The sequence below is a fragment of the Xiphias gladius genome, chromosome 18, assembly GCF_016859285.1.
Source record: "Xiphias gladius isolate SHS-SW01 ecotype Sanya breed wild chromosome 18, ASM1685928v1, whole genome shotgun sequence".
Classification (NCBI taxonomy): Eukaryota; Metazoa; Chordata; class Actinopteri; order Istiophoriformes; family Xiphiidae; genus Xiphias; species Xiphias gladius.
In genome coordinates, this window is record NC_053417.1 from 23,416,891 (window position 1) to 23,437,321 (window position 20,431).

Genomic DNA, 20,431 nt, shown 5'->3' on the forward strand with positions numbered 1-20,431 from the left:
TTGAAGGAATTCTGGACATGACAGTTGTGCAGCATTTTGGTTTAACAACAAAATTCCACTGTCAATCACCATGAGTGATTTCAGTATAACTTATCTTATTGGGCCTATTCCAGATATGTCCGTGTGGACTTAGATCGTGTTTATATACTATCCATTTGTTTTTATATTAGGGATGCCACTAGCAAGTACTATTATTAAAATGACTTAAACGATTAATCAACTAAGTTTGTAATTTTATTAATCGATTAATGGGCTGTTAGTTGCAGCTCTACTTTAAATACTAGTAACCAGGCTACAAGAGCTTAAATTTATCGTTGTTCATCTTGGGAAATTTGATTACATCTCAGTAGATTAATAAATTAGAAAACTGTGTATTTTAATTGTAAATTTAAGGCAAACACAGCACAACGCAACCTACCGAACTGCTGCTGCTGCTGCTGCTGCTAGGTAGCGACGGACGCGTCGTTTACGTCCCCGACGTCATTTCCGCCCCTAAGACCCCGGATGAAGCTGCCATTGGGGCAAGCGAGCAGAGCCACCGAGGCTGGTCGGATTTTAATGTAACAGTGAGGGGGGGTCGGAGCGGATTGAAGCCCCGCTGGATTAATGTCGACAGGACAGCGCCGAGTGCCAGCAGGGCTACGACAAGCAAACTGTCCGCCTCGAGCAGAGACACCGGCCAACGGCGGCTGCTAACTGTGTTTAACTGTTAGCAAAGTAACGCGGAGCAGCTTCTCCGGCTATTAGCCTCACACACGGCGGACACACTGAACGTCTTGTCAGGGCTTAACACAACACCTGGTGGATGAATGATGTCTGCCGCTAGTATCGACCCCCAGGTAAGCAGCGAGGGCACACGCTCAGCTTCAGGTCTTTATTGGCCACAGCGAGGCGAGATGTGCGGCGTGAGCACACTGCTCCGCGGATGATGCCACCGCTGCCAGCTAGTCAGCTAGTTAGCCAGCTGAGAGGGGAGGTTAGCTGGAAAACTGGTAAATAACGAAGGCCCGGACCACATCTTCCAGTGGGTATCCGACTGGCCGACGTTGCCATGGCATGAAACACCGCTCGGCGCTGATGGCTTTTTTTGTGTGTCAGTCTGGTTTTCGGGTGACTTGTCTGAATACATCTCAGGATATTGTATGATGCTTTGAATAACATCCGTGTCCCATGCAAGGCTTATTTGTTTTTCCTCCTTCCACATGCATTCCTCCTTTCAATATGACCACTAAGACATCGAAAGGGCAAGATGCAAGCAAAGGTAAGAGAAAAATGGTTAGTGCACATCCAGATCTTCCTGTATCTAAAGATGTTACACACAAACCAGTTTAGCACCATGTTTAGCATAGTACATACCTGTCAAGTAATACCTCATACAGTACTGTGCAAAAGTTCAAGCACTAAAAGTAAAGAGAGGATGCTTTTGGAAATAATGCCACAAAAGTGCAGTTTAGAGAAAAAATCTAAATCTCATCGGTTCACTTGTACACAGTTTTCTCAAGATACTCTGCAGGTAAGTCATTTCAAGCATTTTGGAGAACGTGCCTCCGTTGTACTGTTCATTTAGGCTGTCTCAGTGTCTTCTGTCTCTTTATGTGATCCCAGATTGACTCCATGGTGTTGAGATCAGGGCTCCATGGGAGCCAGACTATCTGTTAGAGGACTCTTTGTTCTTCTTGTCTCTGGAGATGTTTTTTTTTAATTATTATTTAATTAATCCGGCTGTATGTTTGGGGTCGTTCTCTCATGCTGAAAAATGAATATCACATCAATCAGACGCCTCCCTGATTGTTTAGAGTGATAGATATGACTCTAAACATATAAATCTTTTGCACGGTACTGATTTGTGTATTGTTAGGACAACAAAAAAACTCAAAAAATACATACAGTGCGTCTACATCATTACATATTGTGATCCATGTTTGTTTTGTAACTGTATGCAGTAATGAAACATACACCATTGTAAGAGCAAGCGGCTTATCAATTGAGAAGACCTTGCACATTTCAAAAGGTCAACCCTTCTGAAGGTTACATTTATCCGGCAGACCACCACTCTGCGTCAGACAGGACAATCTATTTGAAATTTCTATGCAACACTTTACATCATTCATGTTGACCACCCCCCACTATAGGTTTAGTCTTGCTATATAAGTGTTGATGGTGCACACTGCACAGTTGCTGAAATGTCATAAACTAGGCATTAGTAGTAGTGCAGTTGACATGTTATTTGCATATTTCCAGTGGGCACATCCTGGTGTTCAGTTTGCATCAATGATAACTGCATTCAGGTGATTTCATGAGAATTCTCGGCCGTTGTAGTAACATTATTTACTGTCCATTGCAGGTATTTTGTGCTTCATAATACACTTTGCATCACTGGGTTGTTTGGAACTATTTTTAAATTCTGATGTGCAGCTTTGACTTGAGTTTAATTTTGTTGCAGTGTTTCCAGTTTCAGTGCAAAATGGCTCCCTTCACCAGAAGGATACAGTCCATGACAATGACTTTGAGCCCTATCTCACCGGCCAGTCAAATCAGGTGGGAAACACTTTTGAATTTGAATTTTAGTCATTCAAAACTATTTTTCTGCATTCTGTTGCCATAACAAATTATCTTTATTCTATTTCTGATTGTAGAATAACAGCTATCAGTCCATGACAGACCCTTACCTGTCCAGTTACTATGCCCCCTCCATCGGATTTCCTTACCCTCTCAGTGAGGCTCCTTGGTCTACAGGAGGTGACCCACCAATTCCCTACCTGACGCCCTATGCCCCGCTCAGCAATGGAGACCATCACTTCATGCACGACACAGTGTTTGGGCAGCCGGGTGGGCTCAGTAGCAGCATCTATCCTCACAGGTTTAACTTTTTCCCAGAGAACCCAGCCTTCTCTGCCTGGGGCACCAGTGGTTCTCAGGGCCAGCAGACTCAGAGCTCAGCCTATGGGGGGAGTTACAGCTACCCACCTAGCTCTCTAGGAGGCACCTTAGTCCCCGATGGCCAGACAGGTTTCCATAGTGACACCCTGAGCAAGGCTCCAGGTATGAACAGCCTGGAACAGGGCATGCTGGGCCTAAAAATAGGTGGGGATGTGACAGGAAGTGGCTCGGGTGTGAAGAGTGCAGGCTCTATGCTCGGTGGAGGTGGCAGCGTAGCCGCAGCTGTTGCCACGGGCAACAGTGGCACACCAATCGGAATGCCCCCTCCAAAACCTACATCGTGGGCTGCTATTGCAAGTAAACCTGCCAAGCTGCAGCAACAAAAGACCAAGAACAAGCCTGGCACACCCATAGCTGGAGGAGCTCTGCCTCCACCCCCCATTAAACACAACATGGACATTGATACATGGGATAATAAAGGGACAATTACAAAGATGGCCCCTCCTTTGACCCCCCACCATCACCACCACCAACAGCACCAGCCACAGATTCACTCCCATGCTCCTAGTCTCCTACCTCCCCTTCAACAGTCCCTACAGTCTGCCCAGTCCCTCTTGCAGCAGATGACCATGCAGGGTCCTCCACCTCCTCCGCAGTCTTACCAGAACCACAACTCCGCTCCAACACCTCAGACCCGCTGGGTTGCCCCACGCAACCGCAACTTGTGCTACGGTGGCGGAAGCTTGGACAGCAGCGGCTCTTCTAATGGTGGCGGTGTTGGTAACGGAGGTGGAGGGGTTGGGGGTTTGCCTCCAGAGCCGGGATCAGAGTCCCACCCTGTGCTGGAGAAGCTGCGAGCGGCCCACAGCTACAACCCTAAGGAGTTTGACTGGAACCTGAAGAACGGCCGCGTGTTCATCATCAAGAGTTACTCTGAGGATGACATCCACCGCTCCATCAAGTACTCCATCTGGTGCAGCACGGAGCACGGCAACAAGCGTTTGGACTCAGCCTACAGAGCGATGAACTCTAAAGGTCCCGTCTACTTGTTGTTCAGTGTCAACGGCAGTGGCCATTTCTGCGGCGTGGCGGAGATGCGCTCACCTGTGGACTATGGCACCAGCGCTGGTGTTTGGGCGCAGGACAAGTGGAAGGGCAAGTTTGATGTGAACTGGTTGTTTGTTAAAGACGTGCCTAATAGCCAGCTTCGCCACATTCGCCTGGAAAACAATGACAACAAGCCAGTCACCAACTCACGTGACACTCAAGAGGTTCCTCTGGAGAAGGCAAAGCAGGTGCTCAAGATTATTGCCCAATACAAACACACCACCTCTATCTTTGATGACTTTTCCCACTATGAGAAGAAGCAGGAGGAGGAGGAGGTGGTGAAAAAGGTAGTAACTTCTTTGAGACTTAACACATGGCATTTTTGAGTCAGAGAAAAATAAGAGATTTAGGGACTGTACGAAAATTATTGGGGTGGGGAGAAACCTTATGTTTCATCTGTTAAAAAATAAAATGGGCCCCCCCCCCTCATTTTAATACTTTCTTCGTAAACCTCCTCAAGATAATATAATAGTAGTGAACTGGTACAATTCCTTTTATTATTTAAGATTATATAGCCCAATTTAAACATCTAATATCTTAATAGAACATTAATTTTCACAGTCTGCACCACTGCAAATGAATTGCTAATTATAAGTAAAATGAGCAACTGCAAAATTTTAGTGTAAACTTTTATGATAAATGAGGCAACTTAGGGTCTTCAGCAATGTAATGTTCTCACGTGACCTCCAGATTTCAGAAAGTTAAAGATAAATGTGAATTAGACCTGGTGGTGTTTCCTAATGTGCAATTAGTTGCCTCTCAGACTGTCACAATTAAACCGCTTACATAATTCTGAGCCACATAACCTGGTGTGGTTTGGAGCTCTTCTCCCGGCCTGTCTGAATGTGACGAGCTCTGCTGCTGTCAAACGTACCGTAACGACCCATAGCGCACATGAAAGCCATCTTGTTGATGTAACCATTTGATCTTTTTTATGTAATAAATCTCAGAAGGTGAGGTGGAAATAAAATATAAATATATAAAAAAGATAAATAAAAGACCCTTCCCTGCTGTCCCAAAAACTCAGACTACCCTCCCATCAAGAAAAATAAAAATGACAATACCCTCCCCCCTGTCTGCCTCGCCTGCATACCTAATAATATTCATGCAGTCCCTTATTTGTGAGCTGGTTTTCATTCTTTTGACTTTTATGTATGTATTAGTAATTGATTTTTATTGAGTCAGAAGTTTGCTGATAAAATATTTAAATGTTATTGTATGAAAAGTGATGAAATTTCTATTCTTAATCTGACTTCAGTAAGGCTTTGTGTATGTTTTTTTTTTTTTTTTTTTTTTTAAACAGGGCTATGAGCCTGCCTCAATACAGAGCCGCTCCCGAATCGATCAGGTAAAGTCTGTTATCTTAATTATCTCTCTCCCTGGTAGGGTAGGGCTGGGTGATACAGCTGAGATAAGAGTATTTATATGAATATTTTAATGATACTGGTAAGGCAGTATGAGATATATGTTTTTTATATATATATATTATATATATATCACATGGTATGGCAAATGTGTACAAAATCCCACATATAAAATCATGAAATTGATGTTTCTGGCAATGAACTGTGTTCCACTGTTTTGCGTTACACCAGACAAAACGTTTCATATGTGTTAAAGAACTTTAGGATCTCATTTAGTTTGTCTATGGGGGTCTGGAAAACAGAATTTTGTAAAATGACAATGTAATATTGTCAAATTATAACAACATAATTCCACTAAAAGTCAGTTAATGATAACATTGAATCAACCATCTCTACTTTGGGTCTCCTTTTGAGAATTATGACTTATGTCATTTACGGCTATAAAAATCAGTGTTGCCCTGTAATATTGCAGGTGTCCTATGTGATATTGATTGATCATATCTGATGATTTCTCGGTTTTTATCCCCTCTCCATTTAGGATCGTCAGAAGTAAACAGAGGAAGATGGCTTCTAAAAGCTCGATCAACGATTGTGCTCGGATGGACATACTGAAATTTAGATTTAAAAAGAAAACACACGGACATAAAGAAATTGAAAACTAATATTTTTTTCTATTTAATTTTCTTGACTTTGGCCCATGTCAAACTTTTGAGCCACATTGCTCCTGGTTCCCAGTCTTTAAGATGAGTGCAGGGATGAAGCTAGTTCCACCAGTTGAATCGCTTCAACAATATATATTTTTCTTGTTTTTTCTGTATTTTTTAGCCTTATAAATCTCTACCGCTATCCCAGAACTTGCATTCTTAACTAAATATAAATATCTGCACGTCTGTTTTGAAAATCTCTTGACAACATGCTGCTGATATTCAGTGACTGTTCACTTTGTGGTTTGTGTGTTGGAGAAATGTTAAGTGCTTGTATTGGTTAATCTTTATGAGTGAACTACACTTTATTGACAAATGTCTGCTATCTGTGTGTGGCCAGTTGTATTTTATATTATCAGAAGAAAAAAAAACCTTCTATGATGCCCCTTTTTTCATGTTAGGGGTGTTTTACTTTCGTGGAGGAATGTGTACACTGAAAGTTCCCGTATGCATAGACATAATCGTGCAAGGCTGTGACATTAGAAAGCATAAATGTTAGACAAATATTTGGAATAATGTATCACCTGGCTTACAACTGATTTAAATTTAACTTTAAGGTGGAGAAAATTTGGAATTTTCTTTCTCTCCAGAGTGGAGCCTTAACATTTCTTTTGAACAGTAGTGTAAATGAGAAAAAATAATTTTTTTTTGGTTATTTTTTTCCCAGTACTGTACCTCAGAATTTTCAGCTAGAGATTCAGGGAAAAGATGTCTAGAGAACAAACGCTCTTAAAGGTGGTCCCTCTCTTTCTTATTTGAAGGATGGAAATACAAATATACTGTATGGGTTCAGGTTTTTATGAAAACAAAATTTTCTTTCTGTCTCTTTCCCTGTTACAGTGACTTTTATTTCCCGCCGTTCCCTGCTGTTCCAACAGGGGTATCTGTCAATGAAATTCTGAAGGAAATGTAGCATGTACTGCTTTTAAAACTCAAAGCCAGGCCTGTCACTATAATTTTTTTTTGTTTGTTTCTTGTTCTTTCTTAACATCATTATAATCTTGACATTTTCATCATTTTCATTGCTATAACCTATCCACATCATCCTCAGAAAATGTAAGCTTTAATGTACTGGCATTTCTAACAGAGATCGCCTCGAAATGTTTAACTGTAGCATTATACTTAACTGATTTATTGTCAAGTGTATGAACACCCAGAGACTAGCCTATATGGTATATGTTTGTGACTTTTTTTTTAAATTGCTTGCTGTATTGTGTGTATGTGTGTGTATGCTGGAGTGTGAGAAAAGAGAGGGAGTATGACTGTGGAGCAATCAGAGTTCTATAACGGTATTGGAATATAGAAAATTTATGAAAAAAAAAAAAAAAAAGTTTTAAGTCACCCCTGAATTAAATATCCATTGTATCAGAGGTCACTATCACATTCTTAGATTTGATCATGTTCATTATTAAAGATATACTTATCTGTTGTTTGTGTTTATTATTATCTATGTTATGACTAGGATTTTGTTTACATGATCAAGTCGGTTTTATTTATATGGTCCAAAATCACGATTTTGCGACAAAGGGCTCTATGTCCTGTACCCGTAGACCCTGGATTTAGATATATCGTGGCACCTCTTATACATAAAGACCGTTTCTGATTCTTTCGTGAAAGAGGTTATGAGAATATTGTTTGGGTCTCAACCTAAAACTTTTGGGGGTTTTAAACACTGTTATCCAAAAGGTTTGAATTCTGTTTGCCAGTTTCCTTAATTAATTTGCCATTTAAACTAATAATTATAAGATTATAAGTCAAATTTAGAGTTAAATTCTATAGTTTTTCTTACCTTCACCAAATCCCATTAAAAGACCACAACCAACAATGTTGGTCTCTCAAGACTTCCCTACCCACTCTCATATATATATATAGTTTAATTTTTTAAACTATATATATATATATATATATAGTTTAATTTTTTTTAAAGGCTACAATATTTACTTAAACAGTAGTTAACGGAGGTTTTTAGCAAACATTACTCAAACAGGAGTAATAGCACATTTGTTCCGGACTATTTTCAGTGGCGGAATGACACACACATGCTGTTCATAGCTCTTGATTGCTCTGAGGCCTACTTATTACCTGTATCAGACACGTGACATCAAATCTTTTTTTCACTGGGCAGACTGCAAGAAAATTTCGCTGATCGGAAATGTAATGTGTCCGTACCTTGTGTCTGGCGGCGGGATAGTGCATGTGGGCTCGACTGGAAAGAAACTACGGTTCTCATGTTCCTCATAATGAAGTCGCGTGTCAGCCTGTGCAATGGTGCTCTCTGACAGAGAAATAAGATACGCTCACTGAGCACTTTATTAGGAACACCATGCTAATACTGGGCAGAGCTTCCCTTTGCTCTCAAAACAGCCTCACTTCTTCGTTGATTCCACAAGATGCTGGAAACTTTCCTTTGAGGTTCTGCTCCATGTTGACGTTATTGCATCACATCACTTCTGCAGATTTGTCTGCTGCACATTCACGCTGCCAATCTCCCGATCTACCACATTCCAAAGCTGTGAAGTACACTGAACTCGTCATTTTCATGAAACCAGTTTGAGACGACTTTTGCTTTGTGACAAGGTGCATTATAATGGTGGAAGTAGACATTAGAAGATGGTAAATTGTGGCCACAAAGGGATGCATTCAAACCATGATTGATTGGTATTTAGGGACCCAAAGTGTGCCAAAAAAACATTCCCCACACCAATACACCACCACCACCACCGGCCTGGACTGTTGTCACAAGGTAGATGGCTCCATGGATTCATGATATTGATGCCAAACTCTGACCCTACCATCTGCATGCCTCAGCGGAAATCCAGATTCATCAGACCAGGCTTCTGGTTTTTTCCACTCTTCAACTGTTCCGTTTTGGTGAGCCTGTGCCCGCTGCAGCCTCAGGTTTCTGTTTGTGGCTGACAGGGGTGGAGCCTGACAAGGTCTTCTGCTGTTGTAGCTCATCCGCCTCGAGGTTCAACACGTTGTGCATTCGAGATGCTTTTCTGCTCACCACAGTAAATGTCGGTTACCTGAGTTACCGTAGCCTTTCTGTCAGCTCGAACCAGTCTGGCCTTTCTCCACTGACCTCTCTCATCAACAAGTGGTTTCCGTCTGCAGAAATACTCAAACACCAACAATCATGCCAAGGTCAAAGTCACTGAGATCACATTTTTCCTCCACTCTGATGTTTGATGTGAACATTAACTGAAGCTCCTGACCTGTATCTGCATGATCGTATGCATTGCAATGCTGCTGATGCATGAATAAGCAGGTTTACAGGTGTTCCTAATAAAGTGCTCAGTGAGTGTATATCAGGCTTTGGCTACACACACAAAACTCGTTAGCAGGATCAATTCATTGTCGGTTTTGTTTTGTTTTTTCATGCAATTTGTTGACAATAAGAAAAACAGAGTACCACTAAACTTTTACTTTTAATTCCCTTTGTGCGGCACCAACACACACTTCATAAACAGAAAAGCAAGACTCAGTCAAGGAATGAAGGTGCACATATGCAGCTTACTTTAACCCTGCCAGAACGAAAGTGTAAACTGACATTGGGAGGAAATTCTTCACCTACTGTAGTTCATAGGAGATCACTTACAAGCAGATATAGAACTAATGATTACTTAATTTATGTTAGTGGTCCCCAACCTGTCAGATAAGACAAGATGAGAAGTACCACCAGTCATGTTCCAAATGTGTTCATTTGAATTGATTTTAAAAAAACAACAACAATATAAATTACATAAAATTGGATTTTATTACATAATTTTTTCATACAAGGCACAGTAATCCCAAAATTGTTAATGTTTCCCCTTGGACTGGTTAAATGTGTAGTCATACTACTACCACCTGGAGTGTCAGAGGCCGAACATTTGCTTTGGAGGCACATTCACACATCGATTTCAACTTCACTGCTTGCTGGCTAATTAGGTTTCCCTTCTCTAAGCAGCATCAAGTTGAGCACAGGTGATACAGCTGCCTGTCCTGTGCAACTGGCCTGTCCCTAGTTGGTTATTAGTTTGGTTATTGTGACATTAGACACACTAAAGATCAACCCCCAAAAGCCCCAAGTCCACTCCTTATCATGTGGGTCTGCACAAACTGGTAAAATTGCCAGATTGCCAATTTCCCAGAAATTTGCAGCACTTTTAATCAATTGATTGTTTAGTCCATAATATGTCACAAAGTAGTGACAAATTCCCACCCTAATTCCCTGAAACCAAGGCAACATATTCTAATTGCTTTTTTCCCCCTGATCAACAATCAAAGCTACAAAGATTTTGAGTTTACTGTCATAGAAAACTATGGAAACTAGTAAATACTCACATTTGAGAAGCTGATTCCAGTAAATTGCTTTGACCCAAAGGATTAATCAATTATCAAAATTTGCCGGTGAATTTTCTGTCAGTCGCCTATATGATTGATCAACCAGTCATTTGAGTAGTGGGTGGTTTGTGGTTGCCAGGAGAAATAATGAAACTGCCATGTATAATGCGGGTCAGTAGGGGCCCAACAACAATTTCTTGCCCCCCCCCCCCGGAGGTTAATCTGGCCATGCAAATTACCCACTCTAGTCATACCCCCCCCCCCCCCCCCGGAAAATACAGATGTAGTCCTGGTTGGGAATCACTGATTTTCAGCCTGTATGGAAAACAGTACACTATGACATTGCAAAATCTGTAGAAAAAAACAATGTAGTTTGGTTAAATTTGGTCGAGCAGGCAGTCTTTGTTCCTGTGAGCACAGGCAGGTGTTTTCTCTCTCTCTCTCTCTCTCGCTCTCTGCAGATGTTTCCCAGTGAACCTCTCCACCTTCATGAATGATGCAGCATGTGGAGAGTGCGATTCCTCTCTTGGCATTCACCGCGTGCCTTAATTGTATGGCTAATAAATCAAGGTCCGCCGTGAACACGAGGAGCGGCAATCCCGTTCCCTCGTCGGGGAAAAGTTGGAGGTGTTTTTTTTTCAAATTTGAGACACAAAGGACAAAATAAATAATTAAATAAATAAATAAATAAACAATCTCCACATAAATGACTTCATAGGCCTGGGTGCCATTGCAGTGCAAGGCTTTTTTTTTTTCTAAATTCCATTAAAGTATGATCTGTAGCCTTTTTTACATCAATGATAAGACTCTGATTTAAACATCTGCACCAGACAATGATAGGGTTCTTCTTCCTCTTCTTCTTCTTCTTGTCCTTGTTGGCAGTCACCTCCCGGAGCTCCTCTCGCGCGGCCTTAAATCAACGCCACCGCTGGCCGTCCGGTGTCTCCAGTCCGGAGCAGCTGCACGCCGTCGTTCCGCAGCGCGGCGGCCGGCTCTCGGGCCTGCGGCTGACACCCGTCTAAGTGCGAGCATCCCTGCCTCGCGTCACCTAAACAGAGAGATGGATCCGTGGAGGTGGAGCGGGGCCAAAACGACGCCGTCCGCTGTGCTGGCATCGGTATGTGCCGGGGCGGGCGGGCGGCCCCCACTGATGCTGTCCGCGCTGGTGTTGTGCTTCAGTCCAAGTCCGACCTTCTGGTTAAAAAAACAAAAAAAAAAAACCTCACCGGCTACTCCCTGGTCTTTTCTGGATATTATGGGTGTTAGACATTTCCCTACATCAAACCTACCCCGTCCTGATTTGCGTGTGGGCTTTTTCATGCCCCGGTCCTCATAGGCTGAAGCAATGACGTCGTGACGTGGACCCGCTCCTCGCTACCGGACGCCGAATCGTGCCCCCGTCACAGCGTTTGGCAAAAGCCGGCTTCATGACAATCGGGCAGGATCTCCGTGGACGGGGAAAGCAGTGCGGGCCGCGGGGGATGCGCTGACCGGGGTGCTGAAACCGGACCCGCGGTGAATCGACGGAGAACTCGCACACGGCTCTTTCCCACCCCGCACGGGAGCTTTTCCTCCTCCAGCCTCCTGCTGTGAATGTAGCCCAGTTCCGGGGGTTTATTGAGCGGCGCCCCCCCCCCTCCCCGATGCAACTGCGTTATCTCTGCGCAAAAACCATAACAGTGCAACACTGGGGAAGATGGCCTCCTTAAAGGGTAACTCCGCCGGTTTTACACGTCAGAGTCCGTTTACAGGTCTTGGGGAGTGCGACTACACCGTAAAACATAATGCAGGAATGCGGTAAAATCATGAACCTATCATGCATATACAAGTTCCCGTTCATTTCAATTTAATTCCACCAAAAAATGTCCAGTTTTTTTTAATCTTCAGACCGTCACCTGTACACAGGAGTTCCTCTGAAGTCTTTTAGCAGAGTTGTTGGGGCGTTAAACTCCACAGGGATCCCTACTCTTTTTTATTCTTTTATTTTGCAGTTGAAGGAAAACGTACAGCTCATGAAGGAAACTGGCTGTTCTGTCCTTAACACACGTTTAGACGAGTCACGGTTGTTCTCTCCTCTTTGCCAAACCACCAGGTCGGTACCGAATCCAGTCTCGACCACCACACATTTACCGATCGCGCGTTGTTTCCCGGAGCAGACTCACACGTCGTCTTTCTACAAAATACTGGTACCAAGTGGCCCCAACAGTAGCAGCTGCTGCTGCAAGTTCTTCAGGTCGAATGAAGGCATTGTGGGTAATGTAGGCGCCAGTTTTGTTGTTGTTTTTTTTTGACAAGGGGGAAATTTATAGAATAAGCAGAGATGTAGTTTTCTTTTTTGAAAAAAAAAATTTTTTTTTGTTTAATTTCCATTTTCACTGTGTAAAATAAAATATTTTTGAGGAATTATTTTGATTTATTCAGCTACTTCATTGACGTTTAGCTTTAAAGGAGCCACAAATAAAACAAAAATAATAAAATAATAAACAAGATTTCAATTCTGTCATCATTTTTAGATGTTAAGAGAAGTCCAGGCCTAAATTATGGTTTATTTGTCATGAATCTTTTTTCATCTGAATGGTAGCTTTAGTTAGCAGGATAGAGTACATTTAATGACCTTTCATTGAAATTATTTTTGTTTGTTTTTTTAAAGAGAGATAATGTTATCTGTGTCTTTTTTTATTATTATTCATCAACAAAAATCAAACATAGACATACATAGAAATTTAGGTGTATTGGGGCCGATACCACAGTAGCATTTTGCTTCAAACCACTAGGGGGCGTCCTGGCCCAGATGTGAAGTTTTTACATTTTTATAATTATTAGAAAAAGTAATGAACTATTCCTCACATGAAATTCCTCATTGGGTTTTTTTTTTCTTTAATATTTAACCGTTTTGTGTCATCTTGGAAAAGCAAACATTAAACTGAAAAAAAAAAATTTGTGACAATGTAAGCAAACTCAAAGATGAACCTTTTATGAAAACACAAGTAATGAGTTTCCATTAGCTTTACTGATGGGCACAGGCCGAGTCGGGCTTTCATATGGGTGGGCATCATTTCCCCCATCTTATCCCTCTATTGCCCAGCAGAGGAACCCATTTTAATTACAGGCTTACTTACACGTTGGATTTCTTCATCATGAATATGTTTAAAGTGAGTTCTCCACCATACGCCTCCTTCATCAGTTGAAAAGTAGATTTTAGTTTTACTGTATTATCCAGGGCTGTGTGCCAGTGATCCGTATGAAAGCTAATAACATTGCACTGACCGACACTAAAGCTGTATAGCGGTCAGCTCAGCTAGAGAATAAATTATTCTGAATTAAGAATGTCTTATGAATGTGTCCTCAGACCCTGATAATGACTCTACAGTTTCAGCGGTGCAGCCTTAAGTTGTCAAATCTTCCTCATCACATTTGTTAGCATTTACTTGTATAGGACTGACAGTTATTGCATGCTGGAAATAATGGACTGAGGTGTGAGGTTAATTGTTATTCCCTTTGAATCAATGGAAGAACACTGCCACATTAAATTACATTTATTTTACAGTGAACCAGCCCTCTCATGTTTGGGTGTCAGGTGGAAGACAATATTTACATTTTAAATAATGAATAATTATTTTGTCAGTATTGTAATTCAAAGTATTTAAATATTTTTGCCCTGTTCGCAGCTTACATTTTAAATTAAGTCATTGTTAATGTAAACATTTCTAAGCAGAAATCAAATATTCATACAGTCATAAACATTTGTAGAATTCGGTTCCCATTTAGCAGACAGGGTTATCCAGAATGATGTACAGTAAACGCAACAGAAAGAAAACAATCCTGCAATATTCAGGTTCCTTCATTTTCGAGAGAGGAAGTCTATTTCCACGTTGTTTTATGCAGCAGCAAAATGTGACTCCCCTGTCAAAACAATGATAAAGATAGCATACAACTCTCAGGTGACTCCTGATACACACTTTACTGTGCTGTATTCGTATCTCTCTGCGAAATTCACAGCCAGTTTCAGCACAGCATAACAGGTTTTCGACAAAATTTGTGACTGACCATGGATGGAGATTTAAATGTACTGTCCAGTCTCACAAATCAGTCACAGGCTGGTATTTGCAGCAAAAGGTCTGGGTCAAATCACGAAAGCCTGCCTATAATTTTCCAGGTCAACACGACAAGCATCTCCAAATATGAGGAAGATCCCAAGACCCGTGGCATTTACTAAAATGACGAGGGCAAACACTGTGGCCCACGACAGGGTGACCTCAATCAGGTAGCCTGACAAGGAGACCAACACCAGTCCTGTGCAACACAAAAGGACAAAAGACACGTGAGATCACCGCTTGGGTTCAACCGATACAATAATTAGTTAGTATAGACATTTCCAATACATCCAAAAACTATAGTAAACATCTACAATACATACCCATAAAAGAACCCAGCATATTCATAAAACCTGTTGCAGAAAAGAAATACTAATTAAATGATTAAAGGACCAAAAACTGATTTTTAAAAAAATGATAAAACACTAAGATTAGCACAATTTTTATGAAACTGAAATGTAGGCTGCTGGAAACTCACCATAGAGGGCACCAGCACATGATGGCGTGAGATCCTGTACATTCACAGACACACCACTGAAACACATTGAAACTCGTCAAGTTAACATGAAACTGCTAAATTTACAGCACAATGAACGAGGATAACTCTAATTTACTGATTTATACTTTAAAATGTGACTGGATTTGAAGGTAAAGTCTGGAGATATTACATATTTTCTTATTGTCAAAAGGAAAATAAAAAGACTCAAAAAGATCAAAACCAACAAAGTACTGATCCTACACTGTCTGTGATTCCAAAGCCTGATAAACGAGGCTTATTCCTCTGTGCAACAGAGTTTCATTGTTCTTCAAAAACTATTAAAAACACATACTTGAGCCACTGTTGCACTGGGTGACATGTTACTTCATTACAGTGAGCATGAGCATTGTAGTTCACTTCGAGTCAATCCCAGATTCACTGTTCTGCTGTCATAAATACACTATTACACCAAATGTGTATTGATCCGCCGCTGAAAATCGTCCCCAATAAATGCACAATTTACTCATGTGTGAGTAACGTTTTCTAAAAATGACATTGCCCAGATTTTTTAGGAACTTATATAGTCTTTTTTCTAAAAAAAAACCGAAACTATCTCTCTGTGAACTCTTTTTTACAAGATTGAAAATCCAATCCAAAAACACAACCTCTCTTCTTCTTTAATGCTAACAAATGTTATGTTATGCTTATTTTAACTTCCAAATATCCATATCAGTATCAGCTTCAAAATCCAGTATCACTGTGGCTATATTTCAGTCCTGTAAGAGTTACTTGAGATTGTAACAGTTCATTAAACACACGAAAGGATTTTTTTTTTTTTTCTCAATCTAACATACCTGCTGGTGAAGGTGGACACACCCAAAGCAGCAGAAACAAAAACAACTGCAGAGGTAAATGAGGTAAACACCCCTCCAGACAGGAGCATAATAAACATACTTGATACACCCATGGCAAAGAACTGGGGAGGGAGACAATAAAAGACACACAGGTTAGGTATTTAAAGGCACAGTGCACTTTGAATGAAAACAAAAGTGCAACCACGAAACCAAAGTTCAAAACACAGGAAAAACCTGCTATTTCTTACAACAAGGCCAAGATCAGTATTTGTTCAGATTAACAGGAGATAAAAACTTAGTCCAAGTTTCTGATTCAGTTTGTTTTTTTTTTTAAATCTATAAGTCAGGCTTTTCAGTTTTAGAATATATACTTTACCTGTACCTTGTATGGTCAGAACAGTTACCAATTACGTGGTTTTTAAAGAGTATGAGTGTTGAATTTTTTTGTAGATTTTACAAAGACATAACCCTACATAGCTCATAGTGTTAAAAGCGATTCACAAAATATGTATGTGTTTTGCCCTAAGGAAGCTTTAAGGCTTGTAATTACTTGTTTGAGTGCAAACATTCCAACAGGAACACCTAAATAGCCAGGCAGGACAAACCCTCCACACACACACACACACACACACACACACAAATTTTTCCTGTATCCCCTCAGGCAACAACAGGTTTTCCATACTTACTTGCATTATCTTTCTCACAGACGCTATACCATATCCTACAGAAAAAAAACAACATAAGTGCTAAAGATTCTTTCGATTGAAGATTACTGTAACTTACCGTGCTAAAAAAAATAAAAATAATAATGACACATTTAATACCATGGTTGATGAGAAAATCCGAAACATATCCTCCACCAAGTGCCGATGGAATTGCAGCTAGCCATGGAATTACATTATACACCTGTTCCTGCAAGAACAGAGAAGTTGGGGGAAAAAAAATAACCAATTTTCAAATGGAATTTAAACAATACATTTAACTTGAGGCTGTCTAAAGACTAGACTGTCACGGTGGGACAATCTCGGGTACATTTCAGCGTGTTTATCGGCAAAAAAACAACATATGGTGGAGAAAACAAATACCGGTGCATGTGGAAATGATTCTTTGAAGTATGTTGGCAACCATGACAATAAAGTGTAGGATGTGCCGCACATGCACATGTGAGCAAAGACCATGGCCCTTAGAGTGACAACGACAAAGAAACAGAGAGAGAGATGGGGTTAGACTGACACACTCACATAATCACGTGTTGGTAAATGGTGAAGGATTAAAGAACATAAGCGGTACCAGACAGGCGTCTTCTTCAAAAGACTCAGCCAGCGTGTGCTTGACAGACTCCATCGTGAGTCTTTACTGGTCTCCAGCAGCTTGCAGGTGACTTCCCCTGAGCCACAGATTGCACATTACAGAGTTACTGTGACACTGTTGGTATCATTTAGCAACACAGTAAAAATAAGAGTTCACATTAGTTCCAGGAATGTGTACCAAATTTCATGACAATCCATCTAGTAGTTGTCAAGACATTTTACGCAAACCAAAAAAGTCAACCTCATGGTGGAGCTGGAGGAAAAGTCAGGGATCACCAAAGTCATTGGGATTCATCCTCTGGGGATCATGAATGTCTGTAAAAAATTTCTCACCAATCTATGTAATAGTTGTCAAGATAAAGTGACGACCTATGGTCACTTTGAAATTCAGGGGTACATCACTGACTAGTGTAGTCACTGTACCCTTTAAAAAATACTGCCAAACAATGAGTGCCCAAATTGCGGACAGGAAACCAATGCCGTAGAACATGCTTTCCCAGCCGTACCAGTCCAGTGTAACGGATCCCATCACACCTGCAAGCAGTGTTCTGAAAGACCAACAAAGAGCAAAAAAAAAAAGTGTCACCAGAGACAGGTAGTGTGTTTGTAAGTGGATTGGTGTTTGTGTGTGTGTACAATATACCCAAGATGACTACCGCTGTGCATGGCGCTCATTAAGAAGCCTCGCTCCCCTTCCGCTACACGCTGAGAGCAAAGGCTGGCCAAAGACGGAAAAAATACACCTGTAAGACATTACGGGACACTCTGAATTCATGTAATATATATGAGCTTGGACAGTTCATTCAACAGTTGTGAACGAACAAAACAAAAAAAAACTGCCAAGAGACTGATAACGGATTAATCACAGTAAAAATGACAACCGTTTTCTACCTGGAACCTAGGAAATATGCATACTCACTTTTGGCAAGAGCGACTGATACCGTGCCCTCTCACGTGTGTATGGTATGTAAAATATATGGGACTATAAGGAACATAAATCCATCAGATGGTTAGCTTAGCTTAGCATTAAGACTGGAAACAGGAGGAAACAGCTAGACTTCCTTCGTTGAAAGGTCAAAAAAAATCTGCCTGCTGGCAACCCTGGCCGGGAACTGTTACTTTTGGACAGAGCTAGGCTAGCTGTCTCCCCGTTTCCAGTCTCTATGCTAAGCTAAGCTAAGCTAGGCCACTGCTGGCCGTAGTTTGACATTTAGCGCGCAGACGTGAGAGTGGTATCAACCTTCTCATCTAACTCTTGCAACAAAGTGAACACAAACGTTTCCCAAAGATGTTGAACTACTACTTTAAGTGCTTCTCTCCGTACTGTAAGTGGTACAGCACTCACCCTGCAGTAGTCCCATAAGGAATCTGGCCATGGACATGAGAGCGACGGAGTGAGAGCCGAGCTGGGCCAGAACAGGAGTACCAGCTGTGATCAGGGCCCACGAGGCCGCAGAGATGAATAGGACACGCTCTCCTCCCACTCTAGTATAACAACAACCTGTTACAGACGTAAACCTGAATCTCTAAACCCAATTCAACTGTAAAATATACAGTACCATGAAGATGATTGTTACCATGATTATTACCTCATTGTTTAAGATGTTAGGTCATGTATGTTTTACCAGCTTAATTACTTACTTGTCACTGGCATGTCCTCCCAGGATCTGTGTCAAACAGTAACCCCAGAAGAATCCACCCAGAACCAGCCCGGAATCGATCTTACTCCACTGAAAAGTGGCCGCCATTGAGACGGCACAGATCGGCATGGCCATCCTGGCACAGTAGAGGAGGCAGGTGCCTATAAACAGCATCAGGATCCATTTTCGAGCCAGAGGTCTACAAGCATGAAGGGGAACAGTTTCTGCTTAATGGCATGGATCATAATGTGCGTCCGGTGAGAACTGTAACCACAGTAACTGTAACTAAAGAAGAGTGGTTCTCAGTACACTCACAAGAGTCTACAGCCACGCTAACAGCGCTGTGAGGCTGCATTGAGCCGCAGCACTGATCTGAGCTAAATGCTAACACCAGGTATCTGGTCATAAACCAAAATAGGCTATTGGATGAGGATTTAAGGGATCACTAGTTATTACAATTGACCCTCTAGGGACTTTGAATATCTGTGCAAAATGTAAAGTCAAGCCATTTCACCAGAGTCAGTAGGATTCATCCTATTCATACAGGAACCATGAATGTTTCTACAAAATTTCTCTTGCTTCCCGATAAGCCAGAGTGTGCAACAATATTTGACTGTGCAATTAGAGTAGGTCCAGAAAGGGCTGCGAGTAACGATTATTTTCATTATCAATTAATCTGTAAATTATTTTTCTGAATGACTCAATTAATCGTTTGGTCTATAAAATGTCAGAAAATGTTAAAAAAAAAAAATGCCCATCACAATTTCTCACAGCCCAAGATGAAATCTTTAAATGTATAGATGAACAATGCAAAACCCAAATATATTCAGTTTACTGTCATAAAAGACTAAGGAAAACAAAATATTCACGTTTGAGAAGCTGGAACCAGTTAACTTTTTCTTAGAGAATTACTCAAAATGTTTAATCGAACATCAAAATAGGTGCAGATTAATTTCCTGTGTATTAACTAATCAAATAATCTTTGCAGCTTTATATGCGAGAACAGCACATATCGAGGTAAGCCGCTAGATTTTAGTCAATGAACATGGTTTAAATTCTGCTTATATCATGGTACGTGACTCGTGTACCATGTGATGTAGACTGTGACGATATGAAGGCAACATGTTGTTACACATTTTTAAATCTTAAAAATGTCATTTAGCTCAGAGATGAAGACTACAACTTGTAAGAAGCTTAAAAAACAAAAAAGACAAAACAAAAAAAAAAACGCTTATAAAACAGCTAAACAGGGTGTAAATTAAATATTGGCATGGTATTCTTAGTCTGATCTACATTACGTGTTCTGCAGTCTCACCTGGGCCACAGGTTTTGGCTTTCTGTCACCTCCTCAGAAGATTCACTGGTTGTGTAAACCTTAGGATCCAACAGAAAACTACTGAAGCCATTCCTGCCATCTTCTGATATGTGCTTGTCAGCCATTCAAAGAGCAGCAGTCTCTTCTCGGTTACCTGTTATCCCCCAAACTGAGCGTTGTGCTTCAGCCATACCTCATTTCCTCAGGCAGACATGCCAAACAAGAAAAACTTGTTGGGACATAACTCAAAAGAGCAGGGGGATGTGATTTCGCGATAATGTTTGGAGGTTTTACAGGATATAGCATTTGAATATTGGCCACACAAAGAGACAGGTTTATTTGTTGTGTCTAGCATTCGA

At 41.1% G+C, this 20,431-nt stretch overlaps 2 protein-coding genes across 2 annotated transcripts; one reads left to right on the top strand and one right to left on the bottom strand.

Annotated features, from left to right (window-relative positions):
- Nucleotides 1–438: 438 nt before the first annotated feature.
- On the top strand, nt 439–7,497 carry ythdf1 (YTH N(6)-methyladenosine RNA binding protein 1). Its single transcript, XM_040152977.1, has 6 exons — nt 439–839; nt 1,234–1,261; nt 2,444–2,538; nt 2,637–4,274; nt 5,291–5,335; nt 5,890–7,497. The coding sequence occupies exons 1-6, from the start codon at nt 810–812 to the stop codon at nt 5,902–5,904; spliced, it is 1,851 nt and encodes a 616-aa protein (XP_040008911.1). The 5' UTR covers nt 439–809; the 3' UTR covers nt 5,905–7,497.
- A 7,007-nt stretch (nt 7,498–14,504) lies between these two features.
- LOC120803344 (solute carrier family 17 member 9-like) lies at nt 14,505–20,197 on the bottom strand. The gene is made up of 13 exons (XM_040151713.1): nt 20,073–20,197; nt 18,759–18,956; nt 18,463–18,602; nt 17,761–17,860; nt 17,541–17,665; nt 17,098–17,194; nt 16,887–16,989; nt 16,632–16,713; nt 16,494–16,528; nt 15,808–15,929; nt 14,954–15,009; nt 14,799–14,828; nt 14,505–14,674 (listed from the first exon to the last, which is right to left on the bottom strand). Exons 1-13 carry the CDS (start codon nt 20,195–20,197, stop codon nt 14,505–14,507), a joined length of 1,383 nt encoding a protein of 460 aa, XP_040007647.1.
- Between the last annotated feature and the right edge of the window lie 234 nt (nt 20,198–20,431).